This window comes from Prosopis cineraria, unplaced genomic scaffold, assembly GCF_029017545.1.
Source record: "Prosopis cineraria cultivar Desert tree isolate PC_DT_omini unplaced genomic scaffold, ASM2901754v1 PC10, whole genome shotgun sequence".
NCBI classification, from domain to species: Eukaryota; Viridiplantae; Streptophyta; class Magnoliopsida; order Fabales; family Fabaceae; genus Prosopis; species Prosopis cineraria.
In genome coordinates this window covers 1,971,803-1,995,779 of record NW_026555341.1, presented here as the reverse complement: position 1 = coordinate 1,995,779, position 23,977 = coordinate 1,971,803, and the positions used below count along the sequence as shown (strand labels likewise).

Sequence of the window (23,977 nt, the reverse complement as noted above, 5' to 3'; positions counted from 1 at the left end):
AATAATAACTGCTGTGAGGAAGCGTCCAGTCCCGTCTTTGTGGGGAAGCCCACCCCACTCTCTAAATGAAAAAAATGAACTGTCTAAATTTGGTTTTCCCTGTAATTAAGGCCACAAGACGAGGGCAATTTGTCTAGTAGTCTTTCCCGCCCGTTAAAAGCTTTTTTTGCTTCTGGTTCCCCCACTCCCTGTTGTTATTCTTCTCCAGCTTCCGTCGTCCAATTCCATCTTCTCTGGCTTCTCCCGTTGGGCTTCCATTCCTCTTTGATTCAAGAAAGAAGAAGCCCTTTCTGTTCAAATCGCACATTTCCTTCCTCCTTTTTTCCGCTGCTATTGCTCCACTATTTCTCTGTCAGGTATTTTCGCCGGTGCAAATATTACCCCCTAGCACTCTTGCTGTTGAACGATCGGAGCGTGTGTCCTCCGACTTCCTTTTTCTTTCTGGCCTTTTTGATCTCCTGTGGACATTTTCTTGTGTTGTTTGTTTGTTTTAGGGCTCAGAATGGAGAACGGAGTGAAGAGCAATGGAAATGCAAAGTCACCGACTTTGGTAGAAAAGCATGAGGTATAGTTTCGTATAGAGGCCTCCTTGTTCTTTCTCGTGAGTATATGCTTGCCTGGGCAGTATTTGTTTCTTGTAAGTACTGTCTTTCTTCCCGCGTGACTGTGCAGTAAGTCTAAAACGGAAGCCCCAATTTATCTGCGCTTTTCTGCTGATAGTGTTTCTGCTTTTCCGATAAGTTTCTTACCTGGCTTGTGTTTCTATTTTCCCTGCTCCTTTCAAATGGGAAGTTGGAGACAGAGGAAGTAGATGTTAAGAATGAGGAGCCTTCATTTTTATCGAGGTCAATGGAAGAAGAGGAAAAACAGCTTTTGGAAACTCGAATTAAGGAAGAGGAATCCAAACATGAGCCACAGGAAACACCAAAGCTTAATGAAAGTCAGTTTAGCAAGTTGGATGAGCTTTTAACACAGACCCAACTTTACTCGGAATTTCTACTGGAGAAAATGGATGACATCACACTTGTATTTCCTCGTGCTTTTATTGTCTCAACTTTCTATGCATTCCTATTTATTTCTTCTTCTTGCAGAATCTTATATTTGAATTTTGATTCCTAGAATGGGGGTGAACAAGAGGATGAGACGGTTGAGAAAAAGACGGGCCGTGGCTCAAAAAGAAAAGCAAAATCAGAATATAATAATGTGAGTTCCATATGTTTACTTTTTTTTTTCCCCTTTCTTTTAACTTAGTGTGTCAGGGAAAATCAAATCTTCTCTTGCTGATACCTTTCCAAGAAAGTGTGAGAAGCACCGGTTATTGCCTTTTGCTTCTGTATATAGATTAAGCATGCTCTTGTAGTTTTGTACATTATCTTATTCCATTTGATTATTTTTGTACCTAGTTTGATGTTGCAACCAATTATGTTACCATGTTTGAAATTATTTCAGAAGAAAGCCAAAAGAGCAGTAGCTGCCATGCTTACAAGATCTAAAGAAAGTGAGGGAGCTGAAGATATGAGCCTGACAGAAGAGGAAAGAATTGATAAGGAGCAGAAAGAGCTTATACCTCTCTTGACAGGTGGAAAGTTGAAGCAATATCAAATGAAGGGTGTCAAATGGTTGATCTCATTGTGGCAAAACGGGCTTAATGGGATTTTGGCTGATCAAATGGGTCTTGGGAAGACAATTCAAACTATTGGTTTTCTTGCACATCTGAAAGGGAAAGGTTTGGATGGCCCATATTTGATAATTGCTCCTCTATCAACCCTTTCTAATTGGATGAATGAAATTTCCCGGTAAACATTTTATAGAATTTGTCTTCCATGCAATTGGAATTTGTCATGGTTTTATATTGTAACCTAATATCTTCAATGCATGCACATAGGTTTGCTCCAATACTTACTACTATTATTTACCATGGTGACAAGAAGGAAAGAGATGAGATCCGAAGGAAGCATATGCCCAGAACAATTGGCCCAAAATTTCCCATAGTCATAACTTCCTATGAAGTTGCGTTAAATGATGCTAAGAGATATCTCAAGTTCTACCATTGGAAATATGTTGTAATTGATGAGGTAAAGAGCTTTTCTTTTTAGTTGCATCTTATCAACAAGAATTCATTTGATATTTCAAATGGATTTGGTTATGGTGTGCTAACCAACTGGATTTTTTTTAATGAAGGGACACAGGCTCAAAAATTCAAAGTGCAAATTAGTCCAGATGTTGAAATTCTTACCAGTTGAAAATAAACTTCTTTTAACTGGGACACCTCTTCAGAATAACTTGGCTGAGCTATGGTCATTGTTGAACTTCATTTTACCTGACATTTTCTCATCCCTTGAAGAATTTGAGTCATGGTTAGTTTGCCTTGCTTATTTGTCATTTCAGTTCATTACATGTTTTCTTGTTTCTTTAAGTTTCTGTATTGAGGGGAAGCAATTTGGAGCAATTGCATAGCATTTAATGGAAGTTTGGCCAGTTTTCCAATGGTACCTATATTTATACAACAGAATTTGCCAGTTAATTTAGTCTTCCTTTCTGGTATTTTTGAAGAAATGTTATGTTGCTTTTTTCATTTGATTGTATGGCCCATTTGATGGCTTTCTTGTAAATCCTGTGGTGCTTCCACTTTTACATTTTTCCAATGGCAAGTGGTTTTATCAAATCTCTATCATGCAAGGTCTGGTTGGTTCTCCATTTTTACATATGACTGTTGTTTTATATTTTTTGGAAGTAGAAATGATTGCTTATTTGCATTTGGCAATATTGGTTTCAGTTTATTCAATTGCAGCTAGAAACATCACATGTTAACCTGGAATTTACTTTCTTAATCTAATCAAATTTCTTTATAGGTTCAATCTGTCAGGAAAGTGCAGTACTGGAGCAACAAAAGAAGAATTAGAAGAAGGAAGAAGAGCTCAGGTATACGGTAATAAGACAGCTTCTGTATGATTTACCTTTGCATTTTTGAACCGGAAGGCTTAAGATTTTTATCACATGTAGGTGGTAGCTAAGCTCCATGCCATTCTGCGCCCCTTTCTTCTCCGTAGGATGAAGAGTGATGTTGAGCAGATGTTGCCGCGAAAAAAAGAGATAATAATATATGCCAGTATGACTGAACATCAGAAGAATTTTCAGGAACATTTAATTAACAAGACATTGGAGAAATATCTCCGTGAAAAATCTGCAGTGGGTGAGATTTGTTTTCATTATTCCAATCAAGAAGAAAGATATCTCTTCATATAATTTTCCTGTGCTCCAATTATGTATATTTTTCTAAAAAGAATAAGAAACTCTGTATTTTTCCTTACTGCTTAGGAATTATGCAATACAGTGATTTTATGTTTTTTGGCATATATACATATAATGTCTATCTTGCGACTGGCAGTTAAAAATTGGATTATGAAAACTATTAAATCAATTTTGTATTATGTCGCCCTGTTGCAGGACGTGCTTCAAAAAATATTCGTAATGTGGTCATTCAGCTTAGAAAGAACTGTAATCATCCTGACCTCTTAGAGTCAGCCTTTGATGATTCGTGTAAGCACTGTAAAATTGATTTTGTTTTTTTTTTCCTATATGGAATTGATGCTTTATGATGACCAAGATGTATTCTTGCTTTCTTGATAGTTCTCTATCCACCTGTCAATGAGATAGTTGAACAATGTGGGAAATTCCGTTTACTAGACCGTCTGTTGGCTCATTTATTTGAACGGAAGCACAAAGTATGTTTAAAAGTATCATTTTTACATTTGTACACATCTTTTGTTGGAGAGCTGTTATTTACTGGTAATTGCCTTTGCTGTCAGGTTCTGATCTTCAGCCAGTGGACTAAAATTTTGGATATAATGGATTACTATTTTAGTGAAAAGGGCTTTGAAGTTTGCAGAATTGATGGCAGTGTAAAACTAGATGAAAGGAAAAGACAGGTTTGTGCCTTTGAATTTTTATTTTTTTTTTTGGATGAATTTATGTATTCATTTTAGGTTTTGCTGTATAATATAATCTAGTTTCTGCATTATTGCGTTAGTTTCCTTGACACCTCTTTTACCAAAGAAGGAAGTGTTTAGTTTCATCTTTTAATTATTTGCTGCATGTAATTCTTTGTAATTTCTTGAATGGGTTTTTCAGAAGCATCAGACAAAACTGGAGCATCTAACGAGTTGTTCCTTGAGAGTATCAATGTTTTTAAATTCAGATCACTTATTGAATTGCAATAATAAGTTATTTACAGTGCGATGCTTTGATCACAGTTGAACTGCAGTTGAAACATTTTTGAAATGTATAGGAAAAAGTATAAAGTATAATATTTTACAATAATACATTTATTGTAAAATAATATTTGAAATAGACATAATTATTTATATGCTTACACATAAATTGAGTAGAGTCTTCTAACATTATGTTTTTACTATTAAGTGCTAAATATTTTGATATTGTCAAATAAGGAAAGGTGGTTTTTGACCAGTTTTTTGGCAAGTCAATTTGGAAAGTAAAATATAATGGAATGGAACTGCAGCTAATTCATTGGTTTATTGTCCAATTCAAGTTTTTTGTTCATGTAAAATATTGGTTTAATTAGGGACCTGAGTCCTTCTACTGAGATTAGCACCTGTTGTGAAAAACATTGATCCTGGTCAGGGATTAAATTATGTGATGTTATCAATGGTTGAATTATATTGAACTCATGTTAGCCTAAAAAAACTCAATGTGCTCATTGGTTTATTTTACCTGCTTATTAACAGATTGAGGAGTTCAATGATGTGAATAGCAATTACAGGATCTTTCTTCTCAGTACTAGGGCTGGTGGATTGGGAATTAATCTTACTGCAGCTGACACTTGTATCATTTATGACAGTGATTGGGTATATATAACTTTTTATGGGAATTTTATTGTATGCTATGTTGCATTCCGCATCTTTGATGTTAAATTTGCTTACGCAAGTTCGTTCATGCTCCAGAATCCTCAGATTGATTTACAGGCCATGGATAGATGTCACAGAATTGGTCAAACTAAGCCTGTTCATGTCTACAGGCTTGCAACAGCTCACTCTGTGGAGGTACATGGCTACCTTGTATTGTGGTTTGGTGTTTGCCTACTAGGATGTTAATTGCATGTTGCTTGATAATTTATTATGGATATAATGAACTCTCTTTACAGGGTCGCATGTTGAAAAGAGCTTTCAGCAAGTTGAAGCTTGAGCATGTGGTGATTGGAAAGGGGCAATTTCATCAAGAACGGATGAAACCCAACTCTATGGATGTCAAAGAGGTTTTTCCATTAGCAGTTTCTTTTCCATTAATTTCTCAATTTGCTTTCCTACGATCTTCTGTGTATGTTTAAGCTTAAGCACACTACATTTACAGTGTTAGTGGGCATGCATTTTATGGAATAATCTTATAGTCCAGCAAACCTTAATTTCTCATGTTGTCATCGTATTTATGAAACTAGCGTATAGATAGTAAGAAAATGACCTTTTTTTTTTAGCTTACTGCCCCTTGCCCATAATATAATGGCCTTTTTTGGTCTATTAAATATGTAAAAAATATGTCTCACTAATCAGGCACCATTCTGTTGTCCCATCTAGTAAACATCTAGGTCTAGTCTTGTTTATACAAGGGTTATACATATATATAAATGTATATCAGACTGGAAAGATGCAAGACATCTTTGGGAGCATTGGTTTACCATGATTTAATGGGTCTGATAGTATAATAAAGCATGGGTGTGGGATCTCTCCCAGTAATGAAGTTGGGAAGTATGAAGAGGACATTAGGACTGGAAATTCTGGCCATAGGGTCTCTTGTGTTGGGATTGAGATAATTTCTCTGCTATTGTTGTCATGTTTTAATTTGGAATTTGTACATGATCTGATTTAAGGATGAGGAATTGTTGGAATTGCTTCAAGAGGAAGAATCTGCTGAAGACAAAGCGATCCAAACAGATATTAGTGATGAAGACTTAGAGAAGCTTTTGGATCGCAGTGATCTTATCTCTGGTAACTTAAATTGTCCGAGCAAGATTCCTCTTAAAGGGCCTGGATGGGAGGTGGTGATTCCTACCGGGAGCATGCTTTCTACTCTTAACAGCTAATTTCTCTTATCTGCATGGCCCAAGATACTTTTGGAAAATACTTCCTTTTGCAGTAACATTAGATAACTGCTTTTCGAGTTAGTCTCAGGGAATGATGTTTCACAATTAGTGGAATAGCTCTTTCATTTTGTATGCGTTGAAATGAGCTAGATAAGGAATGATACTTTGATGAGCATTCGGCGTTCAGAGCCACTAAATGGCTCTCATTTTGTAAATGTTCTAAACGGGATTGATTATCGTTCAGGAATGATGCTCCTATATTCAACTATTTTTGGGCTCTTTTACCCTCGAAGACATTCTGTTCAATGACGAAGTGCTTCTACTGTTACTATATATGTAATATCTTAAGCGGTCATGGGGTCTTGGGCAATATGATTCTGATGCACCCAGTGAGTCAGTGACTAGTCAAACGCTTGTATGTGCAGCTGATTTTCAATTGGTTTAGCTGTCTTGTGCTGTGTCATCATCCGGATTATTCTTTTATGGCATTTTTTGTAATGAAAATGTGAATCATCGTTAATAATAATAATAATAATATCAAGAACAAACTCAAAACACTAGTGAGTCTTCTTTTTTCTCCCTACTGCCAAAAAATAGCGGATGCCTTTTATGGCGTGTTGTTTTATTCCTTTTCTTAATGTTATTATTATTTTTATAATTTTATGATTTTTGTATTTATTATCTAATTAATGATAGTGCTTTTTTTTTGAAATAATAGTTGTGCTTATTATTTCACATATAAATTATTTTTATATTTATTCCACGTTTCATTGTTTTGCATCCTAAGCTGGCCCATTGATTTTTTGGGCCGTTGTAATTTTTGTGTGCGAAATCTTTGGGAACTTGTCAACCACTGGCTTCACTGTTTGACAATTTTGTTCTGATTTCGATTTGCATTTTATATCTATCTCGACGTATCTGACCCTTTACCTCAGTCCGCTGGGGCTCCTTGTGTTTTATCACGTGCTTAAGCATATTTATTAAAAATGTTCAATTTATACCTATCTTAATTGACTCAGTATCATTCCAATTATATCAGGATGGGTCTCATTTCGACCCAAAAACAATCAGAATAAGATAAAAAAGGGTTCGAGAAGGGACAAGACATGAGATTACTATTAAAATGTCCCGTCCTGTTCTAAATATTATATATATATATATATATATATTATTTTTTATTTTAAAAAATAAACATTAAATATATTAATTATATTAATATAATTTATACTTATATTAATTATATCAATTATAATTTTAATACTTACAATTTTTATGTAAAACTAAAGTTTTTTATATTGATAGTTTGATATAGAGTAAATAGGGCAATATCTTTCTTTATAATATATTAATTATATTAATACAATTTATTTTTACATCTATTTATTTAATAACTTTTATTTATATCGTATTTCTTGCTTTATTTTTGGAAGAGTAATTAGCTTAGCACACTTTAACTAAAGTAGAAGAATAATAATTTAATGTTATGCTTGGCTTGCCTATTGCTGCTGCTCTTATAGCTTAGAGATCACTTGTAATTGCTATCATAATATGTAGTTGTGATTAATGTAATTTAATAATTAATTTTAAATTGTAATTTATGCACTTGTATTGTTTTAATTTTTAACTTAATAAATTATATAATTTAAAATTTTAATAAATGTTATTATCTAGATTTTTCTCTGACATTGTTTGATTTATTGAGATGGCAGGACATCTCGATCTCGTCTCGATTTCTAACGAAACGGAATGACTTTCAGGATAGAATGGGATACGAGACAAATTCAATCCTAGTCTTTTTTTAAGGCAGGACATGAAACAAGGATGTCTCGATCTCATCTCTTCCTGTGAACACTCCTTATATTTATATGTACTTTCATATATCTAACCATCTATTTGAGCATTGTAACGACACTATTACCATGAATGTATTCCCCGGCTCCTGTACGATATATATTGAATAAAAACATTGTTAGTTGGAGTTCTCAAAGCGCACAAAGTACAGGAGGGTGTAGTTCATCATATATATGAGCATGGAAAAGAATTTCCACACTATTGGTTAGAACACTCTAATATAGGTAATGGACTGCTCAAACAAAACGAAGTTATTGGGGGTTATGTTTTCACTGTTGTCACAACACGATAATCAAAATTAAAAGAGATATAAGACCCGTTTAATTACCAAAAAGGAATAGAATTGAATAGATTAAAAAAATAAAAATAAAAATAAAAATAAGATGATTAAAAAGAATCGTGAATTAAATTTACTAAAAAGAGGGGTAATTTAATTTATGAGGTCAGAAATCATAATTCATGAGATTTTTGAAAGTTGTGATGATTTCTACATTTATAATATATATTAATAAGTTTTATCATACTTATCATAAAAAGAAAAAGTAATTTAATTTATTTTTATATTAATTTTTTCAATCCATTTCATTCCATTCTTTTCTATTAACCAAATAGAATCATAGGTGTGCTTAGTGGCAAACATGTAAACAATCAATCAAAGATGAATGCTCAATGATCTCTGTGTGTGTATTAGAGATAAAGAAAAAGGTCCCACCTCTAAAAGATAAAAGATAGATTTAAAATATATAAAAGTTAAAGTGTATCTAATTAAATAGTTTAAGCTATTTTAATAAAATAAATTATCTTCTGATATACTTAACATAGAGTTTAATAATGTGGCCTCTCAAAAGTGGTTTTGGGGACAAGAAAAGTTCTCCCTTTCATATCTTTAGTTGTGAGGCACGAGCTGAAATTATAAATGAAAAATTGGGCAGGCCTGACTCTTAAGGGCTTAAGTCTTAAAGCCTAGTTACCCAAAATTTAGTTTAATTTTAAAGCCTGTCCTTATTTGAAAGATTTAAGGCCAAGCCTGTAAGCTCTCTTTGGAAAAAAAAATTTAATATTTTAAGTTAAATAAAATATTTTAAATTTTCACATAAAACAAATTAAAGTCTTACATAAAATTTAATAAAAATTTAAAAGTTTAAATTTAAAATGAAGATTAAAATTTTCATCAATATATATCTAAATCTTTTTTTTTTCATCATTTAAAAATAGAATATTAGATCACTCAAATGTAAGTCTGTTTGTTGAAAATGAAAGTAGAGGTTCAATGATAGTTATTTCCACAACTCCTCCTTCATCACTTATAATAAATATTAATTAAATTATGTCATTATCAATCAAATATATGTATTAAACCCCTCATATGTGGGGCATGAGCGTTGAGGCAGAGACAAGGAATGAGAGGCGTGAGGTTGAGTGGTTGACTAGCCAAAGGTGTGAGGGAGAGATGAGGAAGGAAAAGTAAGAGGCGATCGCTTAATTTGAGTTCTTCAATTTTTAAAAAGTCAAGTGAGCTTAAGGTTTAATAGAGTCCCTTCTTCAAATGCAGCATTTCATAATAATTTTTTTTAAAAAATTGATAATAAAATAATAGGGCTTAAAGAACTGTCCAAATTCTTTTTTACAATGTTTATTAAGCTCAAGTTTTCAAACCTGATTACTTAAAAAAAAATCTAATTTTTAAAGTGTGAATCCTTATTTAAACAGGCCCTTCAAACTTGATTTTTATTTTCGACTCTAGCTAAAACATCATCCATCTCTTCTATCCAATTAGAGGTACTGTATGAATATCACATATAAACAAACTGACTTCTCTTTACAGCATTCTTTTTTCTCTTCTTCTTCTTGGTTTTTTATTTCTTGGGTATTGATTGGCTCTCATTGCTGTATCTCATTCGATCCCACATGACCAATCTATAATTGGTGGACCAATTTTACACATGACGGTGGACGAAACGCTGCTTCTCTTTCGTAAATAAGTGGGTTGGGCAGCTGCAAGCACCATATCATATCCTCACTTTAAACTTGTTATTATGGCAGAACTGAAAAGTTATGAGGTTGCGTTTCAATTAGTAAATTTCAATTTGAACTTTATATTTAAAATATCACATTTTAAATCTCACATCTAGAATTTATATATTTAAAATTATTTGTTTAGGTAATTTAAAACATTTCAAAATAAAAAAAAGAAATATGTATAGATTTGAAATGGAAACACAAAATTGAAAGCAACAAATTTGCTTCAATTAATGAGAGATGAGAGCAAAAGATGAGAAAAGATACGAGAATGATTGAAGTATTAATAGTCAAAGCATGGATGGAATGAGAGATTTGACTAAAATTTTAAATGATTAGGATATAGAGAGAATTTAAAATTATAAAAAAAATTATAACACGAAATGCATAAATTTTTATATATACAAATGAGGGCCCAATAACAGTATTATAAGCTCTTCTCAGCCTTGGTGAGTGTATTCCCCGCGCCCCGGGGGGGGGGAAGGGGGGAAGCGAGGAAACAGTTGTTAAAGCAAAGCACTTTTGCCATTGGAAAGTTATAAACTTATAATACTGTGGCTGGCTAGGTTTATTTGTCATGAGTTGATTTGGTTCTCCTTGTATCCTTGATGATGAAGCGAAAGGACTCAGTTATTAGGGTAATTAACCAAAAAAGGCAAAATTCTCGGCCAATAAGAGATCCCATTGAGTTTAATTAAATAAATCCTATATTCAGGATCGTTGGCGTTGTGTTGGCAGAAACTTTGATATTCATGATTATCCGATGCAGAATCAGTGGTTGTAATAATCCATGACATGCTATAATTTATTCAGTTGAAGCATGACCTCTTTGGTGGGGACTGCGTGGAGGCTTGGCGGAAAGCAAAAGCAGATGAGCCCTTTAACGGGCACTAATATAGCCCAAAGGTTTTGGGTTTCATCTCTCTCTCTCTCTCTCTCTCTCTCTCTGCGCGCTATCAATAGGTTAATAAGTAACGATACATCCAATTTGAATCATGGATATGAAGGCCACCGGTTGTTGAAGATCCCAGCTGGCAGTTACCATATACACTAACTTCTGCATGCAACGGAACTACGTTGCCTTGATGATTCAGGCGCAATGTCATGAGACATTACCATCTTTTTAAAAATATAGTTTAATCACCTGCTTATATATTCAAGATCTTTTCCAAATTTCTCCAGTGTGAAACGTAATAGGAAAGACAAATACAAAGTCTTGGATTTAAGCTTTGGCATTCAATAGTAACTAAATTTTATATGACAAGTACGCCCCTTAAAAAGTGTCCGCAAACTATTAGTGGAATTAATCTAAATTGAAGACCTGGAATATCGGAGAAAGAAAAAAAAATCATTGGCTTACTTTTGATGCTTGAGATGGAGTATTTAATATTTGATAATGGATGAATATGGCACGTTTTATTACATGTTTTCTTTTCTTAATTATTTAGCACGGGGAGCAAACCGAAATAGTTTGAATGCAAGCAAGATCAAAGCCATGATCTTCCACAAAATGGAATAAGTTTAGTACTAATAATTAAGCCAAAAGACTGATTGGCTTTTATAATACATTTTTATTTGGGTTTTTCATTAGGCATAAAATTAAAATTCGTATTTCCTCTGCCTTCTCATGGTCTGCTCAAGGATCGGTGCAACTAGCTCAATTTGGCAGTGGTGACTGGTGAGAGACGTTTAATTTCTGTATGGTTTTAATTTTGGATACACGCACCGATCGTGAGGGAGATGTGGGTGGAAGTGGTCAAAGATTCAGGCTTGCATAGGACATTCATGCACCAGCACTAGATATGCTTTCACCCTTTCCTTTTCGTTTCTTCTCTTTTTTTTTTTTTTTTAAAATTTTTTTGGACTAGTTTTTCGACTTTTTATTCACAGAGATTTATTTTTTGTTTTTGTGTGACACGGTGACAGTACAAGAGTCAGAGACCTCGTTGGTGTGAAAGAGTCATAAAAGACCATAAAGCGGTTAGCATGGCTAGGCATGGATGTGTTTGTTCATTAAGGAGGATTTTATGGCTCATATATTAGGGTGGGGCTGTGAATTCATGGCCTTCATTCTTTTACACCCTCTCTTGTTCTTCGCTCGCTTCACACGTTTCTATTCCATGCATGCTCGCTCGAATGCACCCTTCTTCTTCGTTCACTCTCGGCTGCCACGGATTATGACTCCTCCTAATTGTCTAATTTTTAAAATCTTTTCCATTTTCCACTCCTGCCCTCCATGAATGTGTATTATTATTTCCTCAAATATATTTTCAATCGGACCAAAGCCTTTTATTGATTGAAAAAATTGTATCTAATAATTAGGAATGGATGAATATAGTAATTTTTGGAGTCCGGCGAATGGGATGATGAGTATGTGAGAGGGTTGTGTGTTAGTATGTGTACGGGGAGGATCTGGTTGAAGTTCCCAGTGACTTGACAGTACAAGTGGGGGTTGGTACTTTGTACGATAACCAGACAATAAATTCAAAGATGGTGAATGGCGAGTGATCATTGATGGCATGCGTTTGTCGTTTGGCACAGATGGATGGAGAGAGAAAGAGAGAGAGAGAGAGAGAGAGAGAGAGGGAGGGAGGGAGATGAGGATCATTAATTTATTAGTAAATGAAGAGAGGCAATGCTTTTGTTTTGTTTTCCTTTGACTATGGTCAACGCTTTTGTTAAAGTCCTTGCACAGTCACGCTCGCCCCTTAATTGCCTTACACCCCGAGCCACGCAATTACACTCTCCCCTCTGTAGTGTTCCTTCCCATCTTTACTGCAGAGTGCTTCTAATTATCTAGTCAGAGATAACTGAGCTAACTTGTTAATTTTATTAAAATGGAGTAAAATTTTAATTCTAATTTTATCTTTATTTAAGTAAAAAAATTAAATTTGTGTTATATTTTCTTTCATATTCAATAAATTTAAATAAAAATAATATTTAAAAATATATTAAATACTTTACATTGAAAAAAAATATATTTAAAAAATATAACTTTAAATTCCTGCAAAGACCCAAAATTATGTTTTTTTAAAAAATTGTCAGAAGGTGCTCTATAGTAAAAAAGTCAAAGGGAAACTTTTAAACATTGTTTTATTAGAATTAAGAACAAAAATTTAAAATTTATTAACTCCACTTTAAAAATTAATAGCTTTTCAAACTTATTTTTATTAAATAAATATTACTTAATAAAATATTTTTTCCACTGATATTTAATGAGAGTAAACAAATAAATTTATAATAAAAAATTAATGATACTTTTTATAAAAAAACTCAAAATTTTTTTTTCACTCTATCTTATAAATAAACTCGGACGGAGAAAGGTTAGGATATAGTCATTTCATTTTATTTTATAAGATACTTATCCTTTTAAGGTGGCTTAGCGTTTTAAAATATAAAATATTTTACTTTTTAAATAAATATTAAATATCAATTCATATTTCCAGAAGGCACCAGTTTGTTCGTGGATGGCGGGGTGCGAATGTACACGTGCAGCCTCGCCGTGTGGCACAATCTCATTAGAGCGCTGGGGAAGCAATCATTGGCGTGCGTTGGTTACCCGCACGAGTGGCTTTGCTGCGGACCTTCTGCTGGGGAGCTCGGTCGTCGCTTCTTCCTTGTCATTACCCGCACGAGTGTCGCTTCTTCCTTGGGAACTTCGTTACCCAGCCTCCCATCCAATTCCATCTTTTGATGCCTCCAGTCTTGACTTTTCATAACCCCTTATTCCCTTACTTTTGTTTACTATTTAAGTACTTATTTTTCCTGCCGCATGATTATATAAATTAATTATAATATTTTAATTACTCAGTACATTATTTATGAGTGTATAAAATATTTAACTATATTCACACATCTACAGGCTATAAGGTGTATGATTTTTAAATTTGTTCAATTCTTATACAGTGATTATCAAGATTATATACTTAATTAAAGAATCGTTCATGAATTAGACCCTTGCAATTAATTCCAAGCACGCCCAATTTTGAGTGTAGTGTATAAAAAATTGGGTTAAATAGCAAATTTATTTTAAAATTTTTTCTCCAAGGACATTTGGCATTTAAAATTTTTTTGGGAGCATTTTTGCTCCAAACTTTTTAGAAATAGAGCATTTTTGTCTCACTATTAAATATAAAAAATGTTAATCATTAAATTAAAATTTGACCAAAAATTAAATGACATATTTGTCTTGAAATTTTTTTTTCAAAGGCGCTAGATATTTTAAACTTTTATTTAGAGTTTATTTGTCTTGAAACTTTTAAAAAATGGAGCAATTTTATCTTCCTTCTTCTTCATCGTCCTCTTCTTCTTCCTCCTCCTCCTCTTCTACTAACAAGCTCTATCATGGATTGGAATCCAAATGTGAAACTGAGAAAAAATGAGTGTCTGAGATTTATAAGCATCGCAAGAAGTCTCGTTCACATCTGGCTTGGCACTTTTGCCCCCCAAAAATGATCGCTCAAGCCCACAACATCATCACTCTGTCCACTAAAGGCAAATATGTTATTCTTAACTTTTGCTTCTCATCCTCCCTCGACTTGCCACATACTTCTTGCTTAACATCCAAGTCGCTGCTTTTGCCACTATTGCCATGGTCAAGTTTCATGTTGTGAAGCTCTCAAAAGTGTCTAAGTCAAGGTTGTAATCCACAAGGTCATCATAGTTGAGTGAGATAGTAGAATTATTGAGTATAGAAGAAGAGAGCTTTCATGTGGTCGAGTTTATATGGATTAACTCAACGGATAATTGATTATTTTTGGGTATCGATTTGGATGATTTGGTATTGCTTCTTGTTATTCTTGCTTGCTATTCATAGAGTTATTTTTGTTGTTGTTATTGATATTAATGGAGATGTTCTTGCTATTTAGGTAAATTTTTTTTAATTTTTAAAAAATGCCACATGGCTGCAAGTGGCAATTAAATTTGAAGTAACAGTTAATACCAACAATAGGGCTAAATTGCTCTCCTCTTGAAACTTCCAAAGTAAATAAACTTCAAACAAAATTTCAAAATACCCAACACCTCAAAGAAAAAGTTTTAAGATAAATATATCATTTAACCTTTAATCAAACTTTAGTTTAACAATTGACATTCATTTTTTTATATCTAACAATGGGGCAATAATGCTCTCTTTTTAAAAAATTTAAAGCAAAAATGCCCTAAAAAAGTTTAAAGTGTTAGGCGCCCCTCAAGAAAAAATTTGGAGGCAAATTTGCCATTTAATCCTAAAAAATTTTAATAAACTTCAATCTTCAAAATTAGTTGGTAAAAAAGTCCATTAAAATTAACATTCATGAATCTTTGTAAAATTTTTATTTTTGTTATTTTGTTATTTTCTGAAACATAAAATCTTCTCTCTATTTTTTTAAAATATAAATTTTATGAACTTTACATATTATCAACTTCATAATAGCTGGTAAAAAAAAATTCGTTACATACATTCCCAATTTCAATAACCTATCATAACATTATTGTTTTTATTCAGCATGCATGTTCTGCGTTATGTTGATATCCAAGTTTTATATATTTACACATCGTATCACTGACATGGGGAACAAACCAGCTAATGACATATTATATGAATTGTATTTGATTACATATGCTAGTTTTTATCAATATATACTTAAAAATTAATAAATATATTTCTTTTTTAAAAATTCAAAATATTTATTACATGCATCGTCTTTTCCAAAAATTTGGCAATTTAATTTGGTACTTTTTAAATATTATAGGACAAAATTTTTGATAGTCATTTGATTAAATCAAACAATTGTTATCATGCACATAAGGTATTTATTGCATGAGTGTATTTAAACCACTCACTAAATCTAAATTCCTTTGTTAAATGGCATTTTTCTTGGTGGGTTCGTTGAAGATATGAGTATTTTTAGTTCTTGTTGATGTTTCCAAGTGCATGATCACCTAGTTACTAAGTCCTTAGTTTATGTTAATTTTATCAGAAGTTAACCCAAACTATTGCGTGTAAATGATGGCATGGTAGGGGCATTCTTCTTCTTCTTTTCCATGCTTTCGCTTTCACAAGAACGGTTCTCCCTATGTGAATACATATAATCTACTGCAAATTGGTGCCATTTCTTGCTTCACCACTCCTATCACTCTTCCGTGCATGAATATTCAAAAGGCTCTAATATTTTTGGGCACATGATGATCAAGAGATATATAGCAAAGTCAACTCCTTTGAAGTGTCCCTGAGAAACGTTATACGCGTGTGTTAATTAATTAGTATAACCCTGAGTGTGTGTGTGTGTGTATATACATATAGAATAATAGAATTCATCTTTTATTTTTTGGTTGGGTGTTAAGTGAAATCACATATCAATAGTTCAGATGGGTTGGCAATCAATGCGAGGGGGCGTGGGTAGTCACAGCGAGGAGGCAATTGTGAAAGCACAAGCAGTGTCAAGGAACGATAGCTGAGAATATTGCCACTCACGCATTGGCAGCGGCGGAATATAATTCAACACATGATGAAACTTACAGTTGGGAAATACTCCTACAATATATGATGAAACTTACAGTTGAGAAAACTACTCATAATTAGATTCTGCAATACTCAAATCTAACCAATCAGATAGAGATATAAAAAAGATGAATTATACCTCATCAACAGTATATCTTCTTAATTCTTTATATAAATATCAATATTTATAAAACATACTGGCATAATATTGATATTGATGTAATAAAAAAATATTGATATTGATGGCTGCATGTTGACCTCATTTGATATGTTTTTTTAAAAAAATTTGGATAGAAGAATAATTTTTTAGCTAAGCCTCACAAGACGCAACGTGCACTCATCAAAATATGGATAAAAAAAAATGCTGCAAATAGATATGGACCTGCCATAAGAATCCAATCATTTGATGCAAATAAGAAAAATTATGAAGGTATTTATAATAGTTAACGGAATATTTTTAGGCCACCCAACTTAATTACAATTTTTATAATCATTCACACTAAACATTGAATGTTATTGGTTGGATAAAGTAATTTTTATAATCATGCATTAAAGTAGTGTTCCCATGTGTAAAGCCGATTCAGTTGCCACTTTCCGCTTTTCTCGCTCAAAGACGGAGAAGAAGCTTATAAAAACAGAAGGAGATCCTCTCCTCATCCTTTATCTCCTTTTCTTCTCCACATCCCATCTCCACCTTTGATTAAAAAAACAAAATGAAGGCTTCAAATTCAATTATTTTATAAAACAATCATTATAATATTATATTAATAAATAAATAATTTTAAACTATTAAATTTTATAACTGCAATAAAATAAAAAAAGTTTAATTTATAAAAAAATTGATAACAATATGTAACTGTAAATTGTGTAGGTTAAATTTTAACAGTTTAAATTTATTTTTATTTTTATATGATAATATAAAAAGTATTTTATAAAATAAAAAGATTTGGACCATTCATTTTATTTTACTATTTAAGGGTGGAGATGAGGATGAGGAGAAGAAAAGGAGAAAAGGGATGAGGAGAGGATCTATCGACTTTAGAGTTTCATTGGAACCACCTGATTTAGGCATTTTGTTGCAAACAGGAAACGGAAACTCTATATCGGGAACATAAAATTAAGCCTCTTCTCAAGTTATAAGAAGCTGCATAAACGTCTTTCTGTTTCACTTTCTGCTTTTATATATTATAAATCAGAACGACGACAGAATCAGACAAATTTAAAAAGGAAAAAAAATGCTCATGTTTGATTCACACATCAATCTATGTATTCTTTCTCTCGTTGTTCTAGCTCTCCCCCTCGTCTTTCTCTACAGAAGAAAGCAACCCAAGCTTAATCTTCCCCCAGGCCAAACGGGATGGCCTCTTGTTGGAGAAACGATTGGGTTTTTGAAGCCATACCCTGCCACGACAATAGGAAAGTTCATGGAACAGCATATAGCAAGGTAAAATCAAAAGCAAGCCCAATCTTTTATTTGTTTCACAGAAAGGACTCAAAAGCGTGTCATTTTGTATAGGTATGGTAAAGTCTTCAAGTCGACATTGTTTGGGGAGCCAGCGATTGTTTCCGCTGATCCAGAGCTCAACAAGTTCATATTCAATAACGAAGGTAAGTTGTTCGAATGCAGCTACCCAAAAAGCATTGGTGGAATACTGGGAAAATGGTCTATGCTGGTCGTAGTGGGTGACATGCACAGAGACATGAGAGCTATAGCGCTCAACTTTATGAGCAGTGCCATGCTCAGAACAAGCATGTTGAAAGACGTGGAGACGCATGCCCTGCTTGTTCTGAACTCGTGGAAGCAGAATTTTAAGTTTTCTGCTCAGGAAGAGGCTAAGAAGGTAAAATTTCATGCTGGATTTTTTTTTTTTATTTCTGGTGAAACAGTAATAAGTTTTCGGCTTCTTTTTTTTTTTTTCTTTTTCGTTTTTTTTTTTTTGCAAATTACAGTTCACCTTCAATTTGATGGTGAAGAATATCTTGAGCCTGGAGCCTGATAATCCTGAGGCAGAGGCGTTGAAGAAAGCGTACGCCACTTTCATGAAAGGGGTAGTTTCGGCACCTTTGAACTTTCCGGGAACGTCGTACCGGAAGGCGTTACAGGTTATGATCCATGATTATTTGGAGTGCCCCATTTGGCATCCGTCGGATATTAGCTTTTGATATTGTACATATTTCATGATTTTACAGTCTAGGTTCACCATACTGAAGTTCATTGAGAAGAAAATGGAAGAAAGAAACCAAAACATGAAAGAGGGTAGTGAAGGCTTGGACAATGACCTTCTAAACTGGGTTTTAAGGAATTCAAATCTTACAGCAGAACAAATTCTTGACCTGATTCTGAGCTTGCTTTTTGCTGGACATGAAACTTCATCCGTAGCCATATCTCTTGCTCTTCACTTTTTACCAGGTTGTCCTCGAGCTGTCCAACAGTTAAGGGTGAGCAAGTACAACGATGTCACGTGTGGTATACGAGAATCTGGAATTTTCACTGATTTCTCTTTTATTTTTACGGGAAAAATAACAGGAAGAACACGGAGAAATTGCCAGAGCCAAAAGGGAAGCAGGTGAAGTGGAATTGACTTGGGACGACTACAGGCGGATGGAGTTTACTCACTGGGTAAGTCACAAAATATGGCAAAAAATAAAAAATAAAAAATAACAAATAAAAAAATAAAAGTTTTTTATTTTTCTTTTGTTTCTTTTTATTTAAATCAAACTCCTATTCGTCCCCTGAAGGTCGTCAATGAAACACTTCGGCTTGGAAATGTTGTCAGGTTTCTTCACAGGAAGGCTATCAAGGATATCCGGTACAAAGGTATGGAATTTTCTTTCACGGAAAAAGAAGAGAGAAGGATTAGTGTTGGAGTTGAAGCACAAAGAAAAGTCATCAGTATAATTAAGTCGATGCAAAACCTTTCGGTTTATATTGAAAATGTCTGTTTGTGCTTGAAAGGTTATGACATTCCACGTGGGTGGAAAGTCCTTCCGGTACTTGCAGCCGTGCATCTGGATCCTTCACATTTTGACCACCCTCAACTCTTCGATCCATGGAGATGGCAGGTGACTTCTTATCTATATTACAACAACCTCACAACTCCATCTCTTCCATCTTCTCTAAAACTCATTTCTTGAAATTAATAAGCAGCGTTTAAATGGGTGAATTTAACATTCATACATTTTGACAATTTTTTGTTTGGGTTGTATAGAAGTTTTAAATTCAAAGACAGTGATGAAATGGAGATGAGAAATAAAGAAACGAGAGGACAAGAGGGCTAAAAAAACTAACATTTCAAGTAATTAAAGTATATGAGATATTTAAAATCATAAAAAATATGATAAAACAAATTCATAAGTTTTATGAATCTAAATTGTAGATTTGGAAAAAGTCTACATTCCCAGCCTTCAAATGCAGCATTGAGGAATTTAATTTAAAGAAACAATGCCAGGATCTCCATGGGGTTAAACCTCCATGTGTGAATTAATGTTCGTAATAATATGTACGTAAAATATCTAGGAACTTTTCGTTCAAATATTGCTTCCTGGAGCCTCATGTGTGGGTCCCAACATCATCCCACTACCTAACCGGCTGTGGGTGATCAGCAGAGTGGTCAACATGATGACTGTAATTAATATATTGGAATATTGGGGATTTGGTTTACGCTAAAAGTATCGTTTAGTGTTGTTGCTTGTTACATGTAATCTTAGCCCTTGTCATCTCCCATTCTATTTCATAGCAGAATTTTCAGCTTCTCGTTTCAGACCACACCTACGCTGAAAGAGTCATTGCTTAAGTCATCACTTACATTAATGTTAATTTGTATTCATATTTCACACCAAACCCTCATTCCTGAAATTAAACAAGACATTGTCACCCCGGCTCTATATTCATGATTAATTATGGCCAGTACTTCTCGTTTTCCTCATTTTCCAATCATTATAGAAAGCCCTTATTTAAATCAAGAAAATGCGGAAGCAATGAAGTAATTATGAATGGTGGGCCCAGGAAGCAGAAAGAAAAGAAAGTTGCATGAAATTATTTCGAACGGTATTATGAATATTATATACACAGATGCTATCATCCTAACACGTTACGGACGATTATAGCTTTTACATCGGGTGGGGGACGATGGAGATCGAAAACAAGGATGTGGCTTGCGATGGAGGATTATTGATGAGTGGACCCATCCCGATATCCCCGTTGAAGCCCGTACGTCAGGGTAAGTGTCGCTAAGAGAACGTCCTCATCGTATATATGATTTCGGAGATGAACAGTCATGATCGGCGAGCAAAGAGATGGTGTCCCCCACCTGATGCTGTGGAGATGATAGCGTGTGGTCAGGGCCTAATTAGCTAGGTTCTTCCTATATTATTAATGCCCATGCGGAAGTGGGCTTCTCTTTCGCACCTGCACCTGTGCCTTTTTTGCTCCTCTCTGGTCCAAACCCTATTTATTACTTATTGCAATTTATTTCTTCTACGTTTACTTTAACAAAATAAAAAAGATCAATTCCAGAGTTGATAGATGGCACGACTAGCCAAGTGGAAAGGGACCGAACTATAACCAAGAGGATAACTGGTTGACGGTGACAGGTACCGTATACATGCACTGTCACCATAAATCAGCAATCTAAAACCAATCTAACATTATCAATATGTCCTCGTCAGCTTCAGGTTATTTGATATTGGCCTTTGAGTCTCCCTTTGTCATGAGTTCTGCTTCTTCCTCACGTACGATTATAGCCATAACTGATGTTTCGATCTCTCTCTCTCTCTCTCTCTCTCTCTCTCTCTCTCTCTTCATTTATTGATTTGATAACTCGATATTGTTGATTGTGGCTGTGCAGAACAATGGGAGCCGTGGGGGCAGCGCAGGCGCTAGTAATAATGTCAACTTCATGCCGTTCGGGGGAGGTGGGAGATACTGCGCGGGATCAGAGTTAGCGAAACTAGAAATAGCGATTTTCATCCACCATCTCATTCTCAACTATCAATGGGACTTGGCTGAAGAGGATCAAGCTTTTGTATACCCTTTCGTTGATTTTCCCAAAGGCTTGCCCATCAGAGTCCAGCGTAACGTCTATCTTTGAATTCGTAGCGCGCGTTTGCCCAAATATATTTCCGTGTCTTTGTGAACTGTGGCCTAGCTCACAAGCCAGTGAAAGGGAGGACAAAGTGATGAAAATACAGGAGTTACAAAACATGTGCATTAGATCGGAACCGCTTCATTATATATGCATCCCTCCCATGCACAAGCCAGGACCTGCATGCCGACGTGTTTCATAAATTCCACACAGTTGTAATTAAACTTTAAATCTGTATATGCGCCTTTGGTATGATATCTTAATTAGTTTACCTTTTTGTGCGTGTGTCATTCATTACAACATTTTATTTATTTTCTTTCCTCGAGCTATGAAGGATTTTGTTTTCACCGCGTGCCTAGGAATTAATAAATATGCCTTGCAAGAAAAGGAAAATACATGCTATTTTATACAACTAGCTGCTGGATTACTGAATATCACGATACGTATAACGAGTTGAATCACTGACAACTAGGAGTCTGCGATATTGTTCATCAAGTTGTATCGACTAAAATTGTGGGAGTTTAGTTTATTGTTCAGATTCGGGTAAAGTGTACTATACTGATGGAGGTAATTAAAATGAAGATTTAGCTAGCAACATTTTTATACAAGATCCGTGCTGCAAATAAAACGTACTTGAAAAAAGCAAATTTCTAACGTAAAATAGAAGTTGCCTTTGTGATTTAAGAGAGGCAATCCAGGCCCGTGTGAAAATAAATTATTGTGATGGGGTTTTAGAGGGACGTGCAAAGCTATAAGTTTCCTTCTATAGTTTCGTAGAGCTTACAAAACTTCAAAAAATTGAAATAATATGTTCACATTTGGGAAACCAATCAACCAACCAAAAAAAAAAAGTGTACCAAAGACATTGAGTCTCAAATAAGATTGGGTTCCCAAGCTCCTTTACCTCAGTTTAAATGCAAAGATACAAGTTGAGATAGAATGAATCAAGTCTGATTAATGGGTTTGAGTGAGCACGAAATTACAATAGGAAAATACAAAGCTAAAACAAATTGTAAAGCACACTAAGGATAAATGCCGGTATGGAGTTTATGATAATTTCATATTGTCATGTTGATGATGTTTCTTGCTGCTGTTCTCGTATTTATAGTGTGTGCAGGCCATCGTTAGCGATTGTAACTGCCAGCCTGTGTTCTAAAAATATTCGCGATGAAAGTTGCGATCCTGTGAGGTTTGTGGCCCGTTGAGATTATGGTTTTGTGAGAGGCAATAGTCTCTAGTGGTCTCAAGTCTTAAGGCATTCAAAAACCATGCTCACCTAGTCAGGCCATTTTGCCATGATCCAAACCAGCCTTACCCTCATTGGATCATTTGTTGGGCCTAACGCTTCATTTCCATGGCCCAATTCTTGCCATAGCTATTGTGTCCTTTTGAATTGGTGTCATTTCAGTTTTAACACAAACAATGCCCCTCACATGCTAGTGGCCGGTAATCATAAGCCACGTGGCATGGTTGAGCAATCATTTCATCTCTCTGTGCCCTGTTGGGAATATATATTTTCCTTCTTCCCTCCAATTAATCCCTCCTGTTCCTCTTGCCATTTCTCAACTCTTAAGCATTCATGCTCCCTCTTCTTTACTGCTTCATTTTAACAATGGCTTCTTCCCTTGCCATTACCTCTTCTTTTGCTACTGTTGTCACTTTCGATAATGCTCAACCCAATGTTCTTGCTGCTACTTTGCTCAAATCCTTAGCTATAGTCTAGAATCTTGTCGGTCGCTTAGGGGGTATCACTACGGTGAGTACTCCGTCTTGTACTCATTTTTTCTTGGTTTATATTTTTGATCTAACGTTCCTCCTTCTTTAGGAAGTTTCATCATTCTATCAATGTGCCCATTTCCAATAAAATCTTTCCTTTATGTCAAATTTCTTGTTTCCTTACGAGTTGATGTTGACTAAGTTCTTCCCTTTTTCTTTGGTGTTTCTCCATGGAGTTTCCAACTAGTGAATACAAGCGATGTGGGTATTTATCCATAGCCTTGGAGCTCTCAGAAGCAAGAGCCCCAAGTCAACCAAACCCATGGTCCTTAACTTCAGTTCGGGATGTAATACTGGCCCTGGTGACGGTACCTTTTACTGAATCTTCCTGTAGGAAAGTCCACAATTAGCCCAAGTCTTTTTATGCCTGGACTAAATGGGTTGTGTACTTGAAAATAATCTATGAAGGGTAATGGAAGGAAATATGTCTTTATGACCTAATCTAACTTTTACATGTTAATGTCAACATTCCTGTTAGTATGTTGAAGACCTTGTTCAGCTATTAGGCTCCCAACTATAATGTCTTCTTCTTTGAACTAAGCCCCATGAATGTCACTCTTACAGATGTATTCATGTTTTTAGGGTTAATAATTACTAGGAAAGATGATTTTTATGCCATCCCAGAGAAGTATAAGTTGTGTGTCCCTCTGCCTGTTGAGCTCAAGTCTAAGA

At 34.5% G+C, this 23,977-nt stretch overlaps 2 protein-coding genes across 2 annotated transcripts; both read left to right on the top strand.

The window, feature by feature from the left end:
- Positions 1-181: 181 nt before the first annotated feature.
- LOC129322765 (ATP-dependent DNA helicase DDM1) lies at positions 182-6,560 on the top strand. The gene is made up of 16 exons (XM_054969137.1): positions 182-356; positions 495-565; positions 793-1,026; positions 1,120-1,203; positions 1,450-1,796; positions 1,886-2,075; positions 2,182-2,357; positions 2,853-2,922; positions 3,004-3,193; positions 3,448-3,540; positions 3,631-3,725; positions 3,810-3,929; positions 4,746-4,865; positions 4,962-5,060; positions 5,162-5,272; positions 5,882-6,560. Exons 2-16 carry the CDS (start codon positions 503-505, stop codon positions 6,092-6,094), a joined length of 2,205 nt encoding a protein of 734 aa, XP_054825112.1. The 5' UTR covers positions 182-356; positions 495-502; the 3' UTR covers positions 6,095-6,560.
- Positions 6,561-17,466: 10,906 nt separating this feature from the next.
- Positions 17,467-21,811, top strand: LOC129321868 (cholesterol 22-monohydroxylase CYP90B51-like). The gene is made up of 8 exons (XM_054967798.1): positions 17,467-17,889; positions 17,962-18,286; positions 18,396-18,548; positions 18,636-18,884; positions 18,973-19,065; positions 19,185-19,263; positions 19,402-19,508; positions 21,293-21,811. Exons 1-8 carry the CDS (start codon positions 17,681-17,683, stop codon positions 21,533-21,535), a joined length of 1,458 nt encoding a protein of 485 aa, XP_054823773.1. The 5' UTR covers positions 17,467-17,680; the 3' UTR covers positions 21,536-21,811.
- Positions 21,812-23,977: the final 2,166 nt, after the last annotated feature.